Below are 23048 nucleotides of genomic sequence, written 5' to 3' on the forward strand. Positions count from 1 at the left end.
TACATTATAACCTAGCAGTTCCTCCCCTACTATGGGCCATGGATCAGCCAGTTGCTGGGAATAGCGACACTTAATTCTTCTAAACAATATACATTGAAATTCTTCAAATAATAACCCGACACAGTTCTTTAAAAGAAATAATATGTTTATCTAATTAAAGCATAAGGAAATCATATAGCATTCAATATGTTTGGCTCGCATATTTACCTAATCTGGCTAAATGGCGTCCTCTATGTCAAATTCAGATCTTTCGCCCATAAATCAAAGAATTAGTTCGTAAGTTAAATGGGCATCTGATCAGTCCATCAGAGTCTCTGGTAAGCAGCTGTCCAGCAGTGTCACCGTCCTCTCCGTCAGCATAACGTCAGGAAATCTGGTAAAGTGAAGGTGTGCAAAGGAAGTAGTGTCCTACCCTCTCTAGTCTACTTTTATAGTAAATTTTAACAACAATGTTTCAATACATGTTTTAGAACAAATTTGATTGGTTAAACACGGATCATTCTTCCTGATTCCCATGCATTAGATGTTGCATTAGATGCAGCTTCTCAATTTGTAAATAAATTAGCAACAGTTTCCAGTCCATTCAGGGCATGTTGATTCCCATGCGGGGTTGTGTCCTTAGTGTCATCAATTATAACAGTTCATAGTTCAACAAAGTCCTTTGTTTGATGCTTGGCGCTCCTCCCAGGATGTCCTTCACGGGTACAGTCTGCCTGGGGTCAGGACGAGGTTATTGTTGCTCATCTTTTAGCGCAGGCGCACTTCACCCAGTGACTTCCGTGTCATGTCGGGGCGTTAGAATAGGGATGGCAGCCATTTTGTGGCCACTCCAGAAAGGTCAACTTAAGCAAAGAAACATAAAACATAATTAATACATGGAAATGACTATTAAAATGTTATTCCCTCACTAACCCCTCTATGTGTGTGTATTTATCTAGCAAAAGCAACACGCATTGCAGTTTATACTCACAATTTAAAGCACGATTCACAAATCACATCACAAAAGCAACATATAACAAGCAAATTCTAAATATCTGACATTAGTATGCGTACGAAATTAGTTTATGTATCAATCAGGCCATGCAAATGCGATCCACACGTGTATTTTCTAATTAGTAATGTTGATTAATTAAACACACAGCAAACCATTAATACTATTAATATTACTCAGTTATTCATTTTAATTCTAAATGATAAAATGGAGGAGGTATACAATTCTTAGGGAAATCCTCGCTCCAGCATAGGCAGTATCAGGTGACAGTCATCATCACGTATAGGATGGAGTAAGGAGACAGGTAGTATAGGGGCTGGGTGGAGTCAGGTGCTGGGTGGCATCAGGTGATGGTGAACATTAGGGGTGGGGGTGTGTAACGTGACTGGTAATATCAAAAGAAAGGTGGTGACAGGCAGCATAAGGTGTGGGGCACTAACGTTTTGGATAAAGTGAGTATTTATACAAAGATTGTTTTATGCAGTATTTCTTTGACAAAATTAGAAATCCATTCTGATAAACAGATTTCTTGAGTGGGCAGATGGATAAGTTCTGGTGAATGTTCTCAGGTTGCCCATGTTATGTGTGAAGAACTTCAAAGTCTTTCAGCATTTAAGTCCATCTCAGTAACTGAGAAGCTCATCCCATTCTGACACTTACAAGCACAAGACAGGTCCGTTTAGGTCTGGGGAGGCAGTGTCGTCGCCAGAGCTGCTGGATGAAGTCGCAGTGAGGATTTCTATGTTCAGACTTTGTCACTTTTTTGGAATTCGAAAATGTCCAGCGGGATGAAGCAGCAGTCTGTAGCCGATGTGGGCTACATGAGGCGGGATACTCTTCCATAGAGGAGGAACTGAACAAGATTTGCTGCTGCGGAGAGCATAGCAGGAGCTACTGCAGAGTCCGGCTGACCAGCGATGCCTCTTAGGCAGCCTGGCAAGACGATAGGTCTCGGTTTCCTGTTGGTTCTCAAATCACTTTTTAGTGGAAACATTTTTGAGTCCCAATTTTGGTGTTGGGCTGTTTTGTGGCATTTAGCACCACTTCAAAGGGTTCAAGTTGTTGAAGCTTTTTGTTTCTCTGAAGTTCATAAAAGGAGATCAGCCAACTAGCCCTTGAAGTCACTCTGGTAGTGCTAGGTTTAAGCAGCAAGGCTGGCTTCAAGCAGCTGGGCATTCCTCTGGTAGCAGCAGGGCAGTCCTCTTAGGGTACACGGCTGGCTCCAAGCAGCAGGGCATTCCTCTGGTAGCAGCAGGGCAGTCCTCTTAGGGTACACGGCTGGCTCCAAGCAGCAGAGCATTCCTCTGGTAGCAGCAGGGCAGTCCTCTTAGGGTACACGGCTGGCTTCAAGCAGCAGGGCATTCCTCTGGTAGCAGCAGGGCAGTCCTCTTAGGGTACACGGCTGGCTCCAAGCAGCAGGGCATTCCTCTGGTAGCAGCAGGGCAGTCCTCTTAGGGTACACGGCTGGCTTCAAGCAGCAGGGCATTCCTCTGGTAGCAGCAGGGCAGTCCTCTTAGGGTACACGGCTCGCTTCAAGCAGCAGAGCATTCCTCTGGTAGCAGCAGGGCAGTCCTCTTAGGGTACACGGCTGGCTTCAAGCAGCAGGGCATTCCTCTGGTAGCAGCAGGGCAGTCCTCTTAGGGTACACGGCTGGCTTCAAGCAGCAGGGCATTCCTCTGGTAGCAGCAGGGCAGTCCTCTTAGGGTACACGGCTGGCTTCAAGCAGCAGGGCATTCCTCTGGTAGCAGCAGGGCAGTCCTCTTAGGGTACACGGCTGGCTCCAAGCAGCAGGGCATTCCTCTGGTAGCAGCAGGGCAGTCCTCTTAGGGTACACGGCTGGCTCCAAGCAGCAGAGCATTCCTCTGGTAGCAGCAGGGCAGCCCTCTTAGGGTACACGGCTGGCTTCAAGCAGCAGGGCATTCCTCTGGTAGCAGCAGGGCAGTCCTCTTAGGGTACACGGCTGGCTTCAAGCAGCAGGGCATTCCTCTGGTAGCAGCAGGGCAGTCCTCTTAGGGTACATGGCTGGCTCCAAGCAGCAGGGCATTCCTCTGGTAGCAGCAGGGCAGTCCTCTTAGGGTACACGGCTGGTTTCAAGCAGCAGGGCATTCCTCTGGTAGCAGCAGGGCAGTCCTCTTAGGGTACACGGCTGGCTCCAAGCAGCAGGGCATTCCTCTGGTAGCAGCAGGGCAGTCCTCTTAGGGTACACGGCTGGCTTCAAGGAGCAGGGCATTCCTCTGGTAGCAGCAGGGCAGTCCTCTTAGGGTACACGGCTGGCTTCAAGCAGCAGAGCATTCCTCTGGTAGCAGCAGGGCAGTCCTCTTAGGGTACACGGCTGGCTTCAAGCAGCAGGGCATTCCTCTGGTAGCAGCAGGGCAGTCCTCTTAGGGTACACGGCTGGCTTCAAGCAGCAGGGCATTCCTCTGGTAGCAGCAGGGCAGTCCTCTTAGGGTACACGGCTGGCTCCAAGCAGCAGGGCATTCCTCTGGTAGCAGCAGGGCAGTCCTCTTAGGGTACACGGCTGGTTTCAAGCAGCAGGGCATTCCTCTGGTAGCAGCAGGGCAGTCCTCTTAGGGTACACGGCTGGCTCCAAGCAGCAGGGCATTCCTCTCGTAGCAGCAGGGCAGTCCTCTTAGGGTACACGGCTGGCTCCAAGCAGCAGGGCATTCCTCTCGTAGCAGCAGGGCAGTCCTCTTAGGGTACACGGCTGGCTTCAAGCAGCAGGGCATTCCTCTGGTAGCAGCAGGGCAGTCCTCTTAGGGTACACGGCTGGCTTCAAGCAGCAGAGCATTCCTCTGGTAGCAGCAGGGCAGTCCTCTTAGGGTACACGGCTGGCTTCAAGCAGCAGGGCATTCCTCTGGTAGCAGCAGGGCAGTCCTCTTAGGGTACACGGCTGGCTTCAAGCAGCAGAGCATTCCTCTGGTAGCAGCAGGGCAGTCCTCTTAGGGTACACGGCTGGCTTCAAGCAGCAGGGCATTCCTCTGGTAGCAGCAGGGCAGTCCTCTTAGGGTACACGGCTGGCTCCAAGCAGCAGGGCATTCCTCTGGTAGCAGCAGGGCAGTCCTCTTAGGGTACACTGCTGGCTTCAAGCAGCAGGGCATTCCTCTGGTAGCAGCAGGGCAGCCCTCTTAGGGTACACGGCTGGCTTCAAGCAGCAGAGCATTCCTCTGGTAGCAGCAGGGCAGTCCTCTTAGGGTACACGGCTGGCTTCAAGCAGCAGGGCATTCCTCTGGTAGCAGCAGGGCAGTCCTCTTAGGGTACACGGCTGGCTCCAAGCAGCAGGGCATTCCTCTGGTAGCAGCAGGGCAGTCCTCTTAGGGTACACGGCTGGCTCCAAGCAGCAGGGCATTCCTCTGGTAGCAGCAGGGCAGTCCTCTTAGGGTACACGGCTGGCTTCAAGCAGCAGAGCATTCCTCTGGTAGCAGCAGGGCAGTCCTCTTAGGGTACACGGCTGGCTTCAAGCAGCAGAGCATTCCTCTGGTAGCAGCAGGGCAGTCCTCTTAGGGTACACGGCTGGCTTCAAGCAGCAGGGCATTCCTCTGGTAGCAGCAGGGCAGTCCTCTTAGGGTACACGGCTGGCTTCAAGCAGCAGGGCATTACTCTGGTAGCAGCAGGGCAGTCCTCTTAGGGTACACGGCTCGCTTCAAGCAGCAGGGCATTCCTCTGGTAGCAGCAGGGCAGTCCTCTTAGGGTACACGGCTGGCTTCAAGCAGCAGGGCATTCCTCTGGTAGCAGCAGGGCAGTCCTCTTAGGGTACACGGCTGGCTCCAAGCAGCAGGGCATTCCTCTGGTAGCAGCAGGGCAGTCCTCTTAGGGTACACGGCTGGCTCCAAGCAGCAGGGCATTCCTCTGGTAGCAGCAGGGCAGTCCTCTTAGGGTACACGGCTGGCTTCAACCAGTAGGGCATTCCTCTGGTAGCAGCAGGGCAGTCCTCTTAGGGTACACGGCTGGCTCCAAGCAGCAGGGCATTCCTCTGGTAGCAGCAGGGCAGTCCTCTTAGGGTACACGGCTGGCTCCAAGCAGCAGGGCATTCCTCTGGTAGCAGCAGGGCAGTCCTCTTAGGGTACACGGCTGGCTCCAAGCAGCAGGGCATTCCTCTGGTAGCAGCAGGGCAGTCCTCTTAGGGTACACGGCTGGCTCCAAGCAGCAGGGCATTCCTCTGGTAGCAGCAGGGCAGTCCTCTGAAATACAAGGCAGTCCTTGTCAGTGTCCTTTACAAGTCCAGGAGTGAACTGAAGGGTTGGTCTGAGGTTCCAAAATTGTTATACTTGGTGCCAGCCTTTGAAGTAGGAAAAACCTCTAGGCCTTTTATACATCTGGTTCTGGAAATTTCCCCCCTTCCTCTGCCAAGGCTCCACAAGGTCCAGGGTGATAAAAGACTGGTGTCAAGTTTTTGTGACTGTGCTGGAGGCAGCACCTTTGAAATGTAAGTGGGGCAGTGAGCAGCTCTGTCCCTCCGATCCTCCCAACATGGTGTTTCTCTTTGTCTCACTGTCTGGGAGGAATACACAAAGGCTAACTGTCAACTATACCTAATCTTGTGACCCAGGAGACAGGTACCAAATGGTTAGGACAAGAAAATGCCAACTTTGTAAAAGTGGGATTTTCAGAATTTAGACTTAAAATCTGACTTTGTTATTAAAGAGGATTTAAATAACAATTCATGAGAGATTAAACATGACTTTTCTACCTGTTATGATTCAAAAGTTAACACTTATTAAATGTAATACGGTAACCCAATGTTACCCTATGGGAGAGGTAGGCCTTGAAGTAGTGAAAAACTAAGTTAGAAGCTTTTCCATACCAGGATATGTATAAGTTAAAAGTATATTCCCATCTTTTTAAATACCCTGCACCCCACCCTAAGGGATGTTCAGGGCCTACCATATAGATATGTATTAAAAAGGAAGGTTTAGGGGGCGTGGCCAAGATGGCAGCAGAGTAGCAGCGTTCCTTTGGAGCTCCGCTTACCGTGGCTGGCAAAACAGCATCCATTCGCAATTCTGGTCTGCAATTACCACCACAAAGACCTTATCTCAGGCGGAATAGTACCTGTATATCGGGGTGCTCTCTGCGCCCCTTGTGAGCCGGCAGAAGCGTTCCGGAGAGGCCCTGGACCTCTGAGCCACAGGACGCGGTCGGAGTGCGTGGCGCGGCCTGGTCGGGCGCCAAGCGGAGGCTCTGGGCCACCCGCTTCAAGACCGCAGAGGAGGTCCCCTTGGGAGCAGACCGGGGCACCTAGAAGCAGTGGGGTAGGCACGTACCATAGCCGGCCAGCACCGGAGACCCTGCACGCTGCAAGAGCCGAGGTGAGGCAGGCGGGTGGGTAGCGCCAGCCAGAGTCGTGCTCTGGACCCCCTCGAGCGAGCGAGAGCAGATGGTGACCAGCACATGGTGCGCAGCAGCGAAGCAGGGCTGACAGGGGGACGCGGAGCCCCAGACCGAGGCGCCCCGGGTGCCACAGATACATCGAGCCGCAGGTGCCGGTTGGAAAGCGGGGGCTGGCCCCGGGACGATCCCCAAAGCGGAACCGGAGCCTTCGGAGTACAACTCGGGGATAACCTACATCCCACGCAATCGGAGGTGAGGAGTGCGGTAACTCCAGACCCCAAGGGGCGTCCGGCAGTGGAAGGAGCGCGGAACGAAGCAGAGCTGCACTGAGGGTAACGAGGTCGAGACCTGCCTTAAGTAGATATGTGCTGTGCAGGTGGGCCCCAGAGAAAGAGACTGAGGGGCAGGAGCTCCACCAGCGGCCGAACAATAGCGCAGCAGCACCCGTGACTCAGCCGGGGAGCATACAAACACAGAGCCAGCACACTTCCGGAAGAAAAAAACTTACAATCAAGCCTTCTCTGGAGCCGCTCCAAGAATCTGGAACTCTCTCCCACCCTTCATCAGAAGACTCCCGTCCTTGGCACACTTTAAGAAGGAGACCAAAACTTTCTTAATGGGAAAATACCTCATCTAACGATCTGTTTACAATCACCTCATAGACTTGCCTCTTGTACCTTATAACTACCTGCTCTAATTTTGTATCCCAAATGTAGTGTCGACCTCAGCTATGGTGCACCTCGTGGATTGGAAACCTTTTTATTTTTACTCTGCATGCTTCAATTTTTCTTCCTCATGTAGCTTGGACTTTAAACTGCGTGCTCCTCCTGTATCCCTTTCTCTCCCAATGTGACACCTCCCATCCTTATGTTTTATTTCCCCCCCTTCAATCCTGTAAAGCGCTCTGATACCCTCACGGGTCTGGTTCGCGCTCTATAAAACTATAAAATTAAATAAAAAATAAATAAACAGCCATAGTGTGGGCCAGGCCCTGTACTCAGCTGAGACATTGCTGAAGATGGGACGAGGAGCACCTCTGTAGCGGAGGAGGAAAGAGAACGCATGGCGGACCCGGGTTTGCATTGAGGTGGCTGGAGGTATCCCAGGCCCTGAGAGCACTGAGAACCCGTCACCGGCCCTGAGCCGGACAACTGGGCCCCGTAGTGGCTGATCTGGGCCCTCATGCAATAGAGCACTTTAAGGAAACGAAAAGGAACCTGGTCCTGAACTAGCGGAGTGTCACTAGAGCAGACCTATGCCGGAGAGTTCGGGGACAGCCTATGACTTTGTACAACAGGCCTCCCTTGACGCTGGCCCTCCAGGGGAGATCCCTGGTGGACTGGGATTGTCCCAATTGTTGGAGTTTGTACCCCCAGCGGCTCCAGGTTACCCAGCGCCACAGGAGGAGAGGGGAGGAGTGAAAAGACCGCATCGGCCGGGCCCAGCCCGCAGACCCTCCAGAGTACGGGAAAGTCAAAGGAGGTGCATCAGAGGCAGCTATTGCACTTTGTGGAGAGGCAGGTCTCCCGAAGATGATGGCACACCGAAAGAAAAGACCCAACAATCAAGGACCTCCTACAGAAGCCAGGTACCAAGAAAGGGGAGCAGCAGGGGCTCCAAGGACAGGAGAAGGACCAGGATCCCACGGGGGCTCAAGCGGATGAGCCCATCACCCAAGACTTCCTTGAGCAGCTATTCAGGAGCCTCAGAGAAGACTTTGCGGGTTTGAGACAGGAGGTTGCCTCAGACATCAAGCAAGTTAGAGCCGAGATGCAGGAAATTGGAGACTGAGTGGACACCTTGGAACCAAATGGAGACCGGCGGGAGGAAGAGATCACTGAGCAAACCCGGGAGCTGTTGGAGCATAAAGACCGTAACGAGGAGCTGTTTCTTTGGCTCGAAGACCTGGAAAACCACTCTCGGAGGTCCAATATTCATATTAAGGGTGTTCCTCTCAACGCAGATGGTGATAAACTTGAGGATTGGGTGACCCGGTTCTTTAAACACGTGGCGCCACAACTGGGGGATAAAGAAATTGTGTTGGATTGTACGCACTGTGCTGGATGCCCAGCCAGAGATCCGGAACAACAACAGGATATCCTCACCTGCCTCCACTCGTTCCAACAGAAAGAAATCATTATGGCAGCCACCAAGGATAAAGCAACCATATCCTATGAGGGCCTCCAGATCAGAATATATCAAGACCTGTCTCCACCAACTCTTCAGCGACGTAAAGCCCTGAAACCAGACATGACCTTCCTCTGTGACAAAGGAATTCGATATCGGTGGTAACATCCCTTCCGATTATCCTTTGTTTGGGACAAAGAGACACGCACTGTGCGCTCCCTCTAAGAGGCTCAGGAGGTGTTGGGCCTGGAGATGGCGAAAGTAGACAACCCGGAAGCTACGGAGGGGGACTCTGTTATGCATGGCTCACTGAAATCAGGAGGGCAGAAAAAAAAACGATGGGGAAAACCTTCTAATCCCACTGCCACTGAAAACCAGAAAGAACGTGAGGCGTTGATACAGCAGCTCCAGAGCAGAGAGGGGTAAGGGGATGCTCCAGTTGCCGAAGAGTAGATAATGCAGCCACACTTTTCTCCTAGCACAGAACGCATGAGACTGACCCAACAACGAAAAAAACTGGACCCGGCGAGCCGGGCTCGACCCAGATGGTGAGATGTTTGACCATCAGACACATGGACCCAAGCACGAGCGTGCGAACACGGCGACTATTCGGCGTTCTTTTGGTTCCTGTTGACCCTTTCTGCCTTTCCTTCTTTTCTATCTATCCTTTTATTATCTCACCAGTCAAGGGGTGCAAGCTCGACATCGAGGCAGGGTGTGTGGGGGAGGGTGGGTCTGGACGGCGGTGGGTCCCATGTGGCGGTTGGGGTGGACGGAGGGTAGACTGTGGGAGCAGTCACAGGTACCTCTTGGTCCCAGCGATGGTTTGAGTCTCTTCTACCGACCGTATGTCGACTATTAAGGTGAGCATCTTGAGCCTTAACGTCAGAGGCCTCAACTCCCCGGTAAAGAGACGGGCACTGCTGACACTTCTGAGGGAAACGGGTTTTGATATCTGCCTACTTCAGGAGACCCACCTATTGCGGGCAGATTGTCTCTGCTCCAGGTAGTTCGACAGGCAAAGCTTCTCATCTTCTGGGGAAAAAAAGGCAGAGGTAGCGATCTTACTGCTTACAGAGTTTAAGGGCAAGCTAGTGGGCACACTGGTAGAGGTGCCAGGCAGGGCACTAGCGGTTAGAGTAACCATAGGCCCCCACACATTCACCATCGCATCCATATATAGCCCTAATGAGCGAATAGGAGAGGTTCTTCAGTGACACTTTGAATGCTATCCTGGACTCTCCTGATGAAGACCTAGTCTTAGGGGGAGATTTTAATATAACAAACAACGTGCAGGGGGACCGATCCTTACTACGACAGGGCCATACTGGGGAGTTCACTGATTCCATGCGGCAGAGATTGAAGGACCTGGGTTTGACGGATGTGTGGAGGAAGCTAAACCCGACAGCTAGGGAATACACTTGCTTTTCAGCGGCACATCAAACATATGTCCAAAGCGACTGGTTTTGGTCATTCCCTAGGGTAACGAGGGCCACCACTGATGCTTCGAAAGGGACTGCAGCCCTGTCGGACTATTCCCCCTTCAGGTTAGAGTTCTGCGTCCGGGGGGAACATGGGGGTAGTAAACGGTGGAGACTTAATCATAAATTCCTCAGTTATGAGGCCAACATCAAGGACTTCCGAGATACGTAAGAACGTAGCTTGAGCTAAACAAGGAAGGGGTATCCTCACTTGCTACTCTCTGGAACGTGCTAAAAGGGGGGCGATGCATAGCGATTGCAGCAGGAGTCAACAGACACAGAAAAGAGAAAGGGAACTCCTGGAGTCGCAAGTCAAGGAATTGGAAGGGGTGCATCGTAGGAGCGGGGCTGTTCACGTCAGGAGGCAGCGTAATGCCACTAGAAAGCAGCTGAAAGCTCTCGACTAGGATGGGGTGGAGTATTCGCTCCAACAGACCAAACAGCGGTACTACGTGGGTGGTAATAAAGCCGGGAAACTCCTGGCGACCCTGCTGCGGGCACAGTTGGCCGCACGTAGGATTGGGCAAATTAGAGGCACCCAGGGGGAGGTCCTAGACTCTGATGAGGAGATAGCGGGAAGATTTGAGTACTTTTACACTGAACTCTACAGTGCAGACGCCTTAGACCCCGAGGCAGCCAGACGATATGTGGCGGACGTCCTGGTGGCACCCCTACCACGTTTGGAGGCGACCAATCTGGATGCGGACATTCAAGTAGATGAAGTTCTGACAGCTATAACAGGCCTCACTTCAGGGAAGGCAGCGGGAGAAGATGGTTTTCCATCTGATTTCTATACATCCGTAGCTCAGGAACTGGCCCTGGTACTGGCCCGGTTATTTAACTCCTTTAGCAACACAGGCAGAGTAACTCAGCCTATAACCATGGCTGAAGTTGTCGTGATACAGAAACCGGGTAAAGACTCCATGGACTGTGCCTCGTATCGTCCCATTTTGTTGCTAAATGTGGGCCTTAAGATTTTTACGAGCATCCTGGTGGCCAGACTGGCGGCCCACATGCAGGGGTTGATTGATCCCGATCAATCAGGATTTATCCCGGAGCGCAACTGCAGTGATGGGACCTGTCGAATGTGCCACCTATTGGACAAGACCCAACGTATTGAGACGCCCACGGTCCTTCTCTAGGTCGATGCCGAAAAGAAGGCTTTCGATCTGGTGCACTGGCCATACTTGCAACAGACACTACGCAAATTTGGGGCGGGAGAACGCTTTTTGAAGTGGGTGGACTGCATCTATGCGGATCCACAGGTGCGGATTAGGGTGAATGGGGTCACATCTCGGCCATTCCAGATACGGAGGGGCACGCGACAGGGATGCCCATTATCGCCCCTGCTCTTCGCTTTATATATGGAGCCCTTTGCGGAGAGGGTCCACCAGCATCCGGAGATATCGAGGATTAAAATTGGAGATAGAGTGCATAAGATCTCATTATATGCAGACGATGTGGTCCTTTTTTTAACACAGCCAGGGAGCTCGCTGGCCTCCCTGTTGGAGGAAATTGAGTTATTCAGCCTCGCACTGGCTTTAAAGTTAATCTCCATAAAACGCAGGCCCTGAGCCTGACCCTTTCCCAGGCGGAACAACAGGCTTTATCGTCACAGTTCCCATTCAAATGGGCCGCAGAAGGTGTCCAGTACTTGGGACTTCAGATGTTCCCCACTATGAACAAAACAGCACAAGTGAATTACTCCAGTCTACTGGCCGGGATTAGGCGTAAACTCACGAGCTGTAAAAGGCATACCCTGTCCTGGCTAGGTAGATTAGCTGCCGGCAAAATGACCACACTCCCACGGATACTGTACATGATGCAGACAATACTGCTTAGTCCCCCTCCCAATATGCTAGCACAAATGCAACATCTCATCTGTACCTTTGTCTGGGGGGTAAGAAGCCGAGAATGGCCCGTCACCTGACGTACCTTAAACAGGAGGACGGGGGGGTTGGGGGTTCCATGTTTAGAACAGTACTTCCAGGCAGCACAACTTAGATACATGCTCGAATGGTATAAACTGGAGTCAGAGAAGCATTGGTGCTTCATAGACCGCTCGATTGCAGGCAAGCACATCTGGAAGGTCCCATGGCTCCCCCGGAAGCACCGTCCCTGAGGAGTATATGTGTCGCCGGTTTTGTGGGCTACCATGGCGGTGTGGGACAGAGTGCAGGTGCCATACAGTCTGTCGACCCCGATGTTTCCCGTCATCCCTTTTATAGGCAATCCTGAATTTCCGCCGGCTCACAAGGGTAATAGCTTTCTCCTCTGGCAAGAGGCCAACTGTGAACGATTTGGGGATCTATTTGATGAGCATGGGGTTTTGGAGTTCACTAGCCTCACTTAGGGCTATGGAGTCCCTCGGAAGGAATACTGGCAGTATCTGGCTCTTCGTCATTGGGTTACCCTGCCACATGTGTGCCCCATGCTATCCACCCACTAACAAAATTTAAGAAATGGTACATCTCTAGATCAACAGACAAACGGCTGTTGTCGGACATCTACACCTTTTTAAACACTCCCAGACAATCCGGTAAATCCCCAGCGTAGCTTTGGTGGGAATCGGGATTGGAATATGAGTCCTCCCCCAAGGAATGGAGGGATATTGTGCAGAGGGCTAAAGCATCGGCTTGCAGTACAGCGGGCAAGAAGATGTTTTTGAAGATTGCACATTATTGGTACTGTACGCCGGCAAGGCTACTTAGATGGAAACCGGGTGGGACGGGACAATGTTGGCGTAAGTGTGGTCAGCTCGGCACGCTCACCCATATTCTCTGGTCATGTCTAAAAATTCAGGAATTTTGGGAGGTAACCCTTCGAGACATAGATGCAATCTACCACATGGATCTACCAAAACTCCCCACATTCATAATTCTAGGGTTGCCTAATGCTTTGATGTACCCCCTCAGATCCGGGTGAGGCAGAGCGATAGCTCTAGCGCTAGGTGCGGCCAAGCAGGTCTTACTGGCTAGATGGGGCATGGAGGAGATACCATCCCACTTAGACTGGCTATAAAAGCTATGGGAACTACTGGGTATGGAAAAGATTACAGCAGGCCTTACACACTCCCTCCCCAAGTTTGACAAAACCTGGGGGTCCACCATAGAACTTTTGTCAAACGAATTCAAGGAACTCACCTGCCCAAAGTGTCACAAAGTGCTCCGCCTCACTAGTCCCTCTCACCCACATGAATAAGACATCACCCAACCCACCGACCAATGTCCATATAGGACTCACACCTGGCCCGCCTCACACACATTGTAGGAGAGCAGGATCTGCTTCACATGGGTACCCCCACTTTTTGCTGGTGTTTCACTGTTTTTCGACCGTAGTCTGGCTGTGGCCCTGCTAATCAGGACCACAGCCTAGCTGCTTCCTCTCTAAAATGGTTTCCATGTACATTAGGTACATATCTAATTAAATTCTGGAGTGCCTTATAAGCCCCTAGTATATGATATACTATGTACCTAGGGCATAGGAACCTCAGATACCTACCAGGGGCTGAAGAATGTATTATGCCACCCCTGGGAAGCACTCCAAAATGGCACCACGGGTCTGCTACTGCAGCCTGGGTAAGGGTGTGCTTGCATCCCTTACCGTGGTATAGGCTACCTATATCCACTTATATATACAGACACATATAAACCTATAAGCCACTCCTATTGCAGGCCTTGACAATCCTGAAGGCAGAGTGCTTGGTTTGTGAGAGGGTGCCCAAGCATGAGCTGAGCCCCTCTGCAGCTTTCGGAAATACTTCCTTATGGCTGTTCTGTGATACAGCCATACCATATACTCTTAAGTGCATTATAACCTTGCGGTAAATGCTAACTTTGGAATGGCTGCATCAAAACATGTTGTGTTTGTTGTCAAACATCTTGGAATACTACCCCCACCCCGCCAGTTCTGGCGGCGGTGGGGGTAGCATTCCACCCTTCTCGTGGAGAGGTGTGGCTCACTGGTTAGAGGCGGCAGACCCGTAAGCAGAGAATTGACCAGGGACCAGGGTTCAATTGCCGACGCGGCAGGGTCATGGACCAGGGTCAAAACGGACTCAATAATTCTCGCCTCGGTACCTACTCTAACCAGGAACACACTCGGCAACTCTGGGCATTAAGCTTGCCTTATCTCTACAACGGCCCCCCACAGACGCTGGGGATGCCTGGTTTCACCTTGGAGATACCCAGAAAGGGACCATCTCACAGGGATAGCCAGGACGGGTTCCCCAGCGGTCTATAGCGCCGGGACACCTCCTCGTGAGGTAGCTGTTCGCGCTCTACAAATATCAGTATTATTATTATTATTATAGAGGGAGAGACATGTTCACACTGGTCAAACCTGGTAGGACTTTCCTGAGTCCTGGCATCACAAAATGGATGCCTCTGCCACAGACACGGGTCTGGCCTCCTGCTGCTGACCGAAACTCCGGCAGGGGAGGCCTGAACAATAGGTTTCCTGTCGAAGGGAGTTGTAACCACCTCCCCAGACAGGCAGATGTGTATTGAGGCTGGGCGGGAGCCCTCTCTTTTGCTTTGAAGTCCTGCACTGGGGGCACATTTGGTGTCCCTGTGCATAGTCCAGTTCAAACCGGTTGCAGGGGCTACCTGCCCCTGCTCTGGAGCGAAACTGGACAAAGGAAATGGGTGTAACCACCCCTCTCTCCAAACCCATCCATAGGTGGGGTCTTAGAGTTAGTCCATCCCCTAAACTTAGTATAAGTATAGGAATCCAGTTCCTAGGACTTTAGATTACCCTGGACGAAACTCTGCAACATAAATCCTGGATCTTTGACTTTCTATTTTGACTAGAAGACGGAAGAAATCTCCCTTGGGGTCAAAGAGTGACTCCCCTGCTTGGCAGGCACCAAAGAAGCAACTGACAGGTCTGCATCACTGAAGCTCCCGTCGGACACCAAAGTCTTTGCATCACCAGAGGTGGATTTCCAGAATTCCCCGAGCCTACCCTCAGTCCACAGCAAAGCTGAGGCCCGTGGCTATCGTGATTGATGTGGAACCATGACACCTGGAAACCGTGATCTTTTGCAGCAACAGCATCTTCATGGGCTTCCTCAAAGTTGTGCTTTGGGCTCTGAGTAGCCCCAGCCGTGAGCACCTCCTGCGCCGAAGATTGCTGGCCTCCACTCCACGAGTGACCCGTGGGCCGGTTTCAAGTGCGACCACTCGAGGCTCCTTTACGATCGTTAGCCTGTTGGCTAGTGGGTCCCCACGAAGGCAACTCCTCTTCTGCTTGGGCTTTCCTGGTTGCGCCAGACGTGCCCTGACTTACCCTCGCGGGGTGAGTTCCTCAGACCTTGTTGGTCTGCACCGCAGTCCTTTCTCTGAATTCCAGTGACTTGCCGTTGCCGAAGCTTGTTGGGTCCAATCTGGTCGCGACACTGCAGCACTCGACAGACTTCGTGGGACAGCTCGAATCCGACTCGTGGACTTCATCGACGCCTCCTGGACCTCGTGGCTGAAGAGTCAAGACACCCGTCAACTCACCTGAAGCACCCGACATCTGTGGGCATTGGTCCATCCTGCCCTCGGTCACTGGCTAGTGACCCAGACTCTGTCCCCACTGCTTTCAGGTTCCTTCCATCCTAGATCCAGGCTTGGATCTCTTCGGACACGTCTCCTCTTCATGGCAGCAGCAGTTCTTTGCAGGCTTCCATTGAAATCGACGACGCGACCCGACACCAAAAGACACCTATGCACCAGGCTTCCCTGGGTGAGGTAACTTGAGTACTCCGGTGCCCCCGTGGGTGCTAGCCCTAGAACTTCTGAAGTCCAAAAGGGTTTGGTCCTGACTCGATTCTAATTGTCCCTAATCTTTAAATTTCCAACCGCGACATTGCCCATAGAAGATAATGGGAACCCGCGGATGTGTTCACACACTGTATACAGTCCCCGTGGGTTCCCTGTGTCACTAGCTTGGGTGGTTCCTTGGGGTCCCAGTGATTCTACAGGCTCTTGGCCTTGTGTCTAGTTCAGTCGTGGTTCTTATACCACTTTTTTGGTATACGGTTTGGTACGCCCTTAGGGCCCAAACGTGTGTTTGTGCTATTACTGATGATTGCTCACTTGTAACTTAAGTACTTCGAACTCCAGTCTCACAAAGAGACTAGAGGGGTGTGTTTTAACCTAAATACATATATTTTAAATATACACCTGGTGTGGTTGTCCTTTCATTTGATCATTCAAGAGATTATAGACTGGTAAAACAAGCTGCTTTACATTCCTTCAAGACTTAGCCTGAAGGCTGCTCTCCATAGCTACCACTAGGATAGCTTTCAATAAAGGATTCCAGCTTGCTATTGTTTTACCAGATAATCTCAATTGAATTGATCAACTGAAAACCATTAAAGGTACCTGAAGTACATATAATATCAAGTTTAGCTAAAGTAAGTTCTACTGAACTTAGAGTTGTGTGTTAAGGGATAGCACACCCTTTCTACAACTCAAGAGAGTTTAGATGGCCACACTAGTGTAGGTAGTGCAATACACCACACCACATTAGTAATGTCTAACCAGCCAGAAACCAGTGGGTCCCTACCAGGAACCAGTGAGCTCCTTCCCTATAACTATGAGGATCTCTCCTTTGCTCAGCTTAGGGCCTTATGTTCCATTAGGAAGCTGAAGACAGGCAAAAGCCCATCCACCCAGCATCTCATAAAGATACTTAAGCTGGATTATATCACAGGGCCTAGTGGGCCTGATGGGATAGACAGTGTGGGTGGGACAGCAGGTGAGGGTGGGCCTAGGGGTACCAATTCCCCTGACCCTACCTCTAATGCTGACCAGACTGGTGACAATGACCAGACTCTGGAGAACACAGCTCTCCTGGAGGAGGATGAGGAGGATGACAACAATGCTCCTTCCTTTATCCCTCCAGATAGGCCTGACAACAGGGCTAGAAGGGATAGATCTCTGTCAAGGGGATCTGTCCAGTCTAACTCCTCTATAGGGACCTCTGTCTCTTTTCACAGAGGGAGGGAAACCTCCCAGGAGAGGAGGGAGAGACTGCTGAAGTATGAGCAAGACAAGTTCAACCTCAGAAAGCAGCAGATGGCCTTAGATAGGGAAGCCGTAGAGCTCTACAGAGCTAGTTAAAAGGAGCGACTAGAGTCCCTTGGTGGCAGCAATTTCCCTAGAGATAGGGAGAGGTCTTATGACCATAGAAACCTAAGTAAGATTGTCCCTCCCTACCAGGGTGGGGATGGCATCCACACATGGATAACTGACCTTGATAATGAGGGAGCAGATTCTTAATAACTGTCAAAATCAGCTGTTGCACCAGTACCTGGTAGACTCTGATCTGACCTCTCCCCAAGAATTGGGAAAGAAGGCAGACAAATGGGTCAGAACCAGGATGAGGCAGAAGGTACAGAACCAACGTGGTGACCCTAAGAAGCAAGATTCCAAGATCTCTGACAAGGGTGGGGACAAGGGCAAAGACCAGAAGTCTTCTCAAGGGTCCCAAAAATCTTCTTCTAATGGGGAGTCACAGTCAAGTAAGGGTAAAGGCCAAAAGAAACCTTGGTGCAAAATCTGTAAGCAGTAAATCCACTGGACCAGTGACTGCACCAAGTCCAAAAAGAATACTCCAGCCACCACCAATGCCCCTAAGGCACCTGCTCCCCCTAGTGCAGTTACAATTGGTGGTGGGAATACATTGAATAAGGGTATAGTAGGGTTGACCCTGGGTTCTGAGATGGACTCTGGCCGAGTCAGAGTTCCAACTCAGGCTGTGCTTGTCAGTGATGGGGGCATGGATATGTCCCCCTTTGTGAGTCCCAGTAACCTGGGCAAGTACAGACAGCCGCCTTTGATAAATGGAGTAGAAGCTTGGGCATTCAGGGACACAGGAGTAAGTGTCACAATGGTGACAAAAGATCTTGTGGATCCTGGGCAGATTATACTTGGTGAGATGTACCAAGTGAACAATGCTAGCAATGTCAGAACAGACCATTCTCTGGCAGTTGTTAACTTCTCCTGGGGAGGGGTAACTGGGCTCAAGAAGGTTATGGTAAGTGCAGACCTACCAGTACAATGCTTGCTTGGCAATGATCTAGAGACTTCAGCTTGGGCTGAAGTGAAGCTCAGGACACATGCAGAAATGTTAGGGATCCCTGCACATGTCTTTTCTGTGACCAGGTCACAGGCAAAAATGTCTAGAACTGGACAGGCCCTGGATTCTGGAATAATGGACCAGGTGCCTCACAAGAGGAGGAGCAGTAGGGTTAAGGCAGAGTCTCCCCACCTGACACAGAATGCTGATCAGTCTCCTCAGGGAGATGTTCTGGAGCCTGAAGAAGGAACTGTCCCAGAGGAGCTTGAACCTGACCAGGTTGAGTTCTTGGGGTCAGGGGGCCCTTCCAGGTCAGCTCTGAGCCAGAAGCAGAACACCTGCCCCTCTCTTGAACCCCTCAGACAGCAAGCTGCTTGTGAGGCTGCTGGGAATGCTAGTGGCACTCATAAAGTTTATTGGGATGATGGACTTCTATACTAAGAGAGTAGAGACCCCAAGCCTGGTGCATCCAGGAGGTTGGTTATACCTCTGAGGTTTAAGGGTTTCCTATTGACACTAGCCCATGATATTCCCCTAGCAGGTCACCTGGGCCAGAACAAGACTTGCGACAGGATTGTTCCTCACTTTCACTGGCCCCACATGTCTGAAGACACAAAGGAGTTTTGTCGCTCCTGTGTAACCTGCCAAGCCAGTGGCAAAGCAGGTGGCACTACAAAGGCCCCCCTGATACCACTACCTGTGGTGGGGGCCCTTTGAAAGGGTGGAGCATGCCACCAGGTACCCAGAGGCAATTCCCCTAAGCACCACTACAGCACCTGTGGTGGCAAGAGCTCTCTTGAGTGTGTTCTCAAGAGTAGGCTTTCCTAAGGAGGTAGTATCTGACAGGGGTTTAAACTTCATGTCTAGTTTCTTGACTGCTATGTGGAAGGAGTGTGGAGTGAACTACAAGTTCACCACACCCTATCACCCACAATGCAATGGTTTAGTTGAGAGATTCAACAAAACCTTAAAGGGCATGATCAAAGGACTCCCTGAGAGCTTAGGCGAAAATGGGACCTGCTCTTGCCCTGCCTTTTATTTGCATACAGGGAGGTGCCTCAAAATGGGGTTGGTAACAGCCCATTTGAACTTTTGTTTGGACACCCTGTCAGGGGTCCATTGTGTTTGGTGAAGGAAGGATGGGAGTTACCTCTCAAGCCCCCAAAGCAAGACATAGTGGACTATGTACTTGGTCTCCGCTCCAGGATTGCTGAGTAAACGAAAAACGCAAACAAAAACCTTGAGGCTAGCCAGGAACTGCAAAAAGCCTGGCATGACCAGAAGGCTGTACTGACTGTTTACCAGCCAGGACAGAAAGTGTGGGTATTGGAGCCTGTGGCCCCAGCAGCCCTCCAGGACAAATGGAGTGGCCCCCATACAATTGTTGAACAAAAAGGGGAGGTTACCTACTTGGTAGACCTTGGAATCCCTAGGAGTCCCCATAGGGTACTTCATGTCAACAGACTAAAACCATATGTTGACAGGGCAGACATGGGCTTACTCATGGCTACTGATGAAGGACAGGAGGAAGAGAGTGACCCACTCCCTGACCTGCTTTCTCAGAACCCTGATGATGGGTCAGTTGATGGTGTCGCCTTGGCAGGCAGCCTCACTGCCCAGCAACAAACTGACTGCAGAAACCTTCTCAGCCAGTTTAGACATATGTTTTCTCTGACTCCAAGTCAGACCACCTGGTGCACTCATGAAGTGGACACTGGGGACAGTCCACCTGTGAAGAATAAGATATACAGGCAACTTGACCATGTCAGGGACTGTATAAGGACAGAAGTCCAAAAGATGTTGGATCTGGGTCTGATTGAACTGAACCCTCAGTTAGCCCTTGGGCTAGCCCAGTAGTCCTAGTACCTAAACCTCACACCAGTGGTGGGAAAAGAGAGGTGAGGTTTTGTGTAGACTACAGGGGTCTCAATGCAGTCACTAGGACTGATGCCCATCCCATTGTGGTAAATAATTTAATTACCGGGACTTAATTTGATACAGAAACATAGTAAAATAGCTCAGTAAATAAGAGGCAGAATCCGTGGTATTAGAGGTTCGGAATGGGCTTTATTCCAATGGTCGATTATAATCGGTTGCTCCAAGTTCCATCACCACGAAGGTTCAGGAAGTGAAGTACATACATTATTGACAAGAAATCGTTTTTATAGAACATACATTATAATGAAACAAATGCGGGAGGCGTAACAATTGATAAGGAAGATAATAATTCACATGCGTAACCGAAAATGGGCGTAATGAGGAGTAAAAAGGAACATAATTGGTTATGACGTCATATATAGGTGGATCTATAAGATTATACTTGGCATAGATGCGCACGCAGCAGCATGACGTGTGATTGACGTGCAACTAGGGGGTGAAGGGGACTTGACATTTAGCTCTACATGTGGCGACAGAAGTCTGGAGGGTCAAGTCAACCTAATCCCAAATCATATCTAACATCCTATGTTTAAAGAACTAAGTTATCCAACAGAGAGGTTTCTTCGAGTAGAATCTTATTCTATACTGACTATACTGACTGTTAGTGCGTGTACAAGCGTCTAAGTGTCTACACTAGAAGCGAGGGGGTAGGAATATTCCATGGTAACAGGGCTATGAATTACTTGCATAAAGACAGAGAAACCGGGCCTTTGCTCGGTAGCTGGAAGAATGTTTACTTAAACTACTAGACAGGAATGCATCGGGCAGGGGACGGAGCAGATAACTTCGAAGGTGAAATACAGTTTTTGGCAGGCAGCGGGCTGATGTCAGGCTTCGTGAGCCGCGCAGAGAATGAGACAAAGTTCATGGTCGCAGATGCAGGCTCAGACTGGAGCTTTCAGAGACAGAAAGCAAGAAGAGTTCGATGACAGAATCAGGGCCTACTTGCCTGAACTGTAAAATGGCATAAGTGAACCATATAAAGCCGGTGGCCTTTCATACTTAGAAATAGAATATCCGGCCCATTCATGGCGGATCTGAAAGAGGACATGTTGACGGTGGACGCACATGTGTTTGCGTCTTCATAACTGGAACTGGAGGGAACATACATGTACTTGTAACATGCACATAGAACCGTTGGGGTCCAAGATAGGGGACATAACTGACCAGAAAAATCCATATTTCCACATTCCCTCCTTGTCCCCTACTTGCCCGTTAAGAGATATCGATCTTCATCAATCCATTGATCTGTTCATATAACATCATTTGTTCTTCTTTCTTCTTCCGTGACGAATGAAATCTTGGTGGTGGAATACACGATGTGGCACATAGACCACAGATCGCTGGTCCACATTGTAGACATAGACAGCAACTGAATAGTATGAGAAGGCCAATACCTAGGAAAGATAGGACCTTCCATCCAAAGGTAGATAATACACTCCAAAACCAACCGGACCAAGTCCAGGTGTCTGGGTTCTGGTGTATCTGGCTTACAATCTTATGAAGGCGAGTTATGGCTTTATATACAGATGGCGAATTTTCTGGTATGAAAATGCAACAGCTTGATCCGATGACCCTACAAGCTCCGCCCCTATCGGCTAGGATGACGTCAAGGACAAGACGATTTTGAAGCACAACAATCCGCATAGCAGACTGCTCTTCTGTTAAATTGCCTAAGGCGGAAATAGTTTCGTTCACTACTGCTTCAAGGGTTCTAGTTAATCTACGTATCAGTTTACTATTAGTAACGGTACCTATATAGGGAAAGAGACCTTTATTGAAATCCGTGTATTTTTCCCATGCTGTTTCAGTGTAATCGACTATTGGGAGATCTCTCCTTACTCTATTATATACTAAATGAATATTTCTGTGATAATCAGGAGGAGCTAGAAAAACAGGTGGCAAAAGGAATCCAATATAGCAAGTACCATCCCAATCTAGAGGTAAACGTACATATGCCGTCTGACCACATATGAAATAAGAATGGCGGGAAGCTCTAAATGTAGACTGGCCTTGATCACTAAATTCTACTATAGTGGTGCATTTACTATGGCCCATATGTATGGAACCATTCTTTCTTATACATAATTCCCCTTTTGCTGGGAATACGGACATGGCGGGCAAGATTGGAGTAGCTTCGGACTCGACATTTAGGATCATAAGATTAAGTGTAAAATTACCTAATCCATACACTTCATTTTCTAGATCCGTTCCTGTTCTCTGGGGAAGTCCCTCCTTGTTAGGGTAGCAGACCTTAAGCAAAACTAAATTCAAATTTCCCCATACCCAGTTATCTTGATAAACTGCAGAATTCAAATCTAGAGAATTAATTAAACTAAACCATGCTCCACAGGAGCCGTTGTGTGTGAACGGGTATGGAAAGAGAGGTAGAATTCCTTTATAATTCTGATAGGGAGGGAGTCGGCCACATATCCAACAATTTGTAGCATTGCTAACCTGATTGGAATGATGTAACATACTGATAAACGTGTTATTGCGCAGCGCAAATCTATAAGACAACTCAAGCGGAGGTAATTCACTAAAAGAATGTTCAGCAGTAACATTGTAAACATGTCTAGAAATAGGGTAATATATGTGCAACAATATACTTGCAGTGATTATTAAAAGACTTAAGAAAAACAAGATTAATAATGTCACTATGCAGTGACTACGCAGTGATTTACAGTACGCCTGTCGTTTCAACATTTTTCGGGTGCTTTCTCTATTCAGGTTCAAGGGATACATGTCAGAGACAATTCAACCGCTTCACCTTGGAGAGGACTTAAACAATCAAATTGCTCGACTGATTGGGCCTAAGCTTTAGTTTATAGTGTTCGGAATTACTTTGTTCAACAAAAGGAAGTTTTGAGTCAATAGGTGAAGTCACACGAGGTGGGGTATTCACATCTGCTGGTAGTCCATGAAATTTCTTGATATGACTTGAATGAATCCATCCTTTTCTGCCCTCGATCTTCACGGCTGTTCTTGTGGTGAGCAACACCAACTGGGGCGATTTCCACCTAGGTTCCAGCTGAGTCTTTCGATCAAAGTTCCTCACGAGGACCAAGTCTCCCGGAACTACGTCATGGGGTTTCACCTCAGTGTTGTCAGGA

General features: G+C 50.0%; 1 protein-coding gene across 1 annotated transcript in view; it reads right to left on the minus strand.

The window, feature by feature from the left end:
• Positions 1-202: 202 nt before the first annotated feature.
• Positions 203-23048, minus strand: part of LOC146839286 (uncharacterized) — a 225732-nt gene continuing 202886 nt past the window's right edge. The window contains exon 5 of the mRNA XM_085651316.1: positions 203-842. Within this exon, the coding sequence (XP_085507442.1) occupies positions 796-842 (47 nt within the window). The 3' untranslated portion in view covers positions 203-795. The remainder of the gene's footprint in view (positions 843-23048) is intronic.

This window comes from Triturus cristatus, chromosome 4_1 (genome assembly GCF_964204655.1).
Source record: "Triturus cristatus chromosome 4_1, aTriCri1.1, whole genome shotgun sequence".
Classification (NCBI taxonomy): Eukaryota; Metazoa; Chordata; class Amphibia; order Caudata; family Salamandridae; genus Triturus; species Triturus cristatus.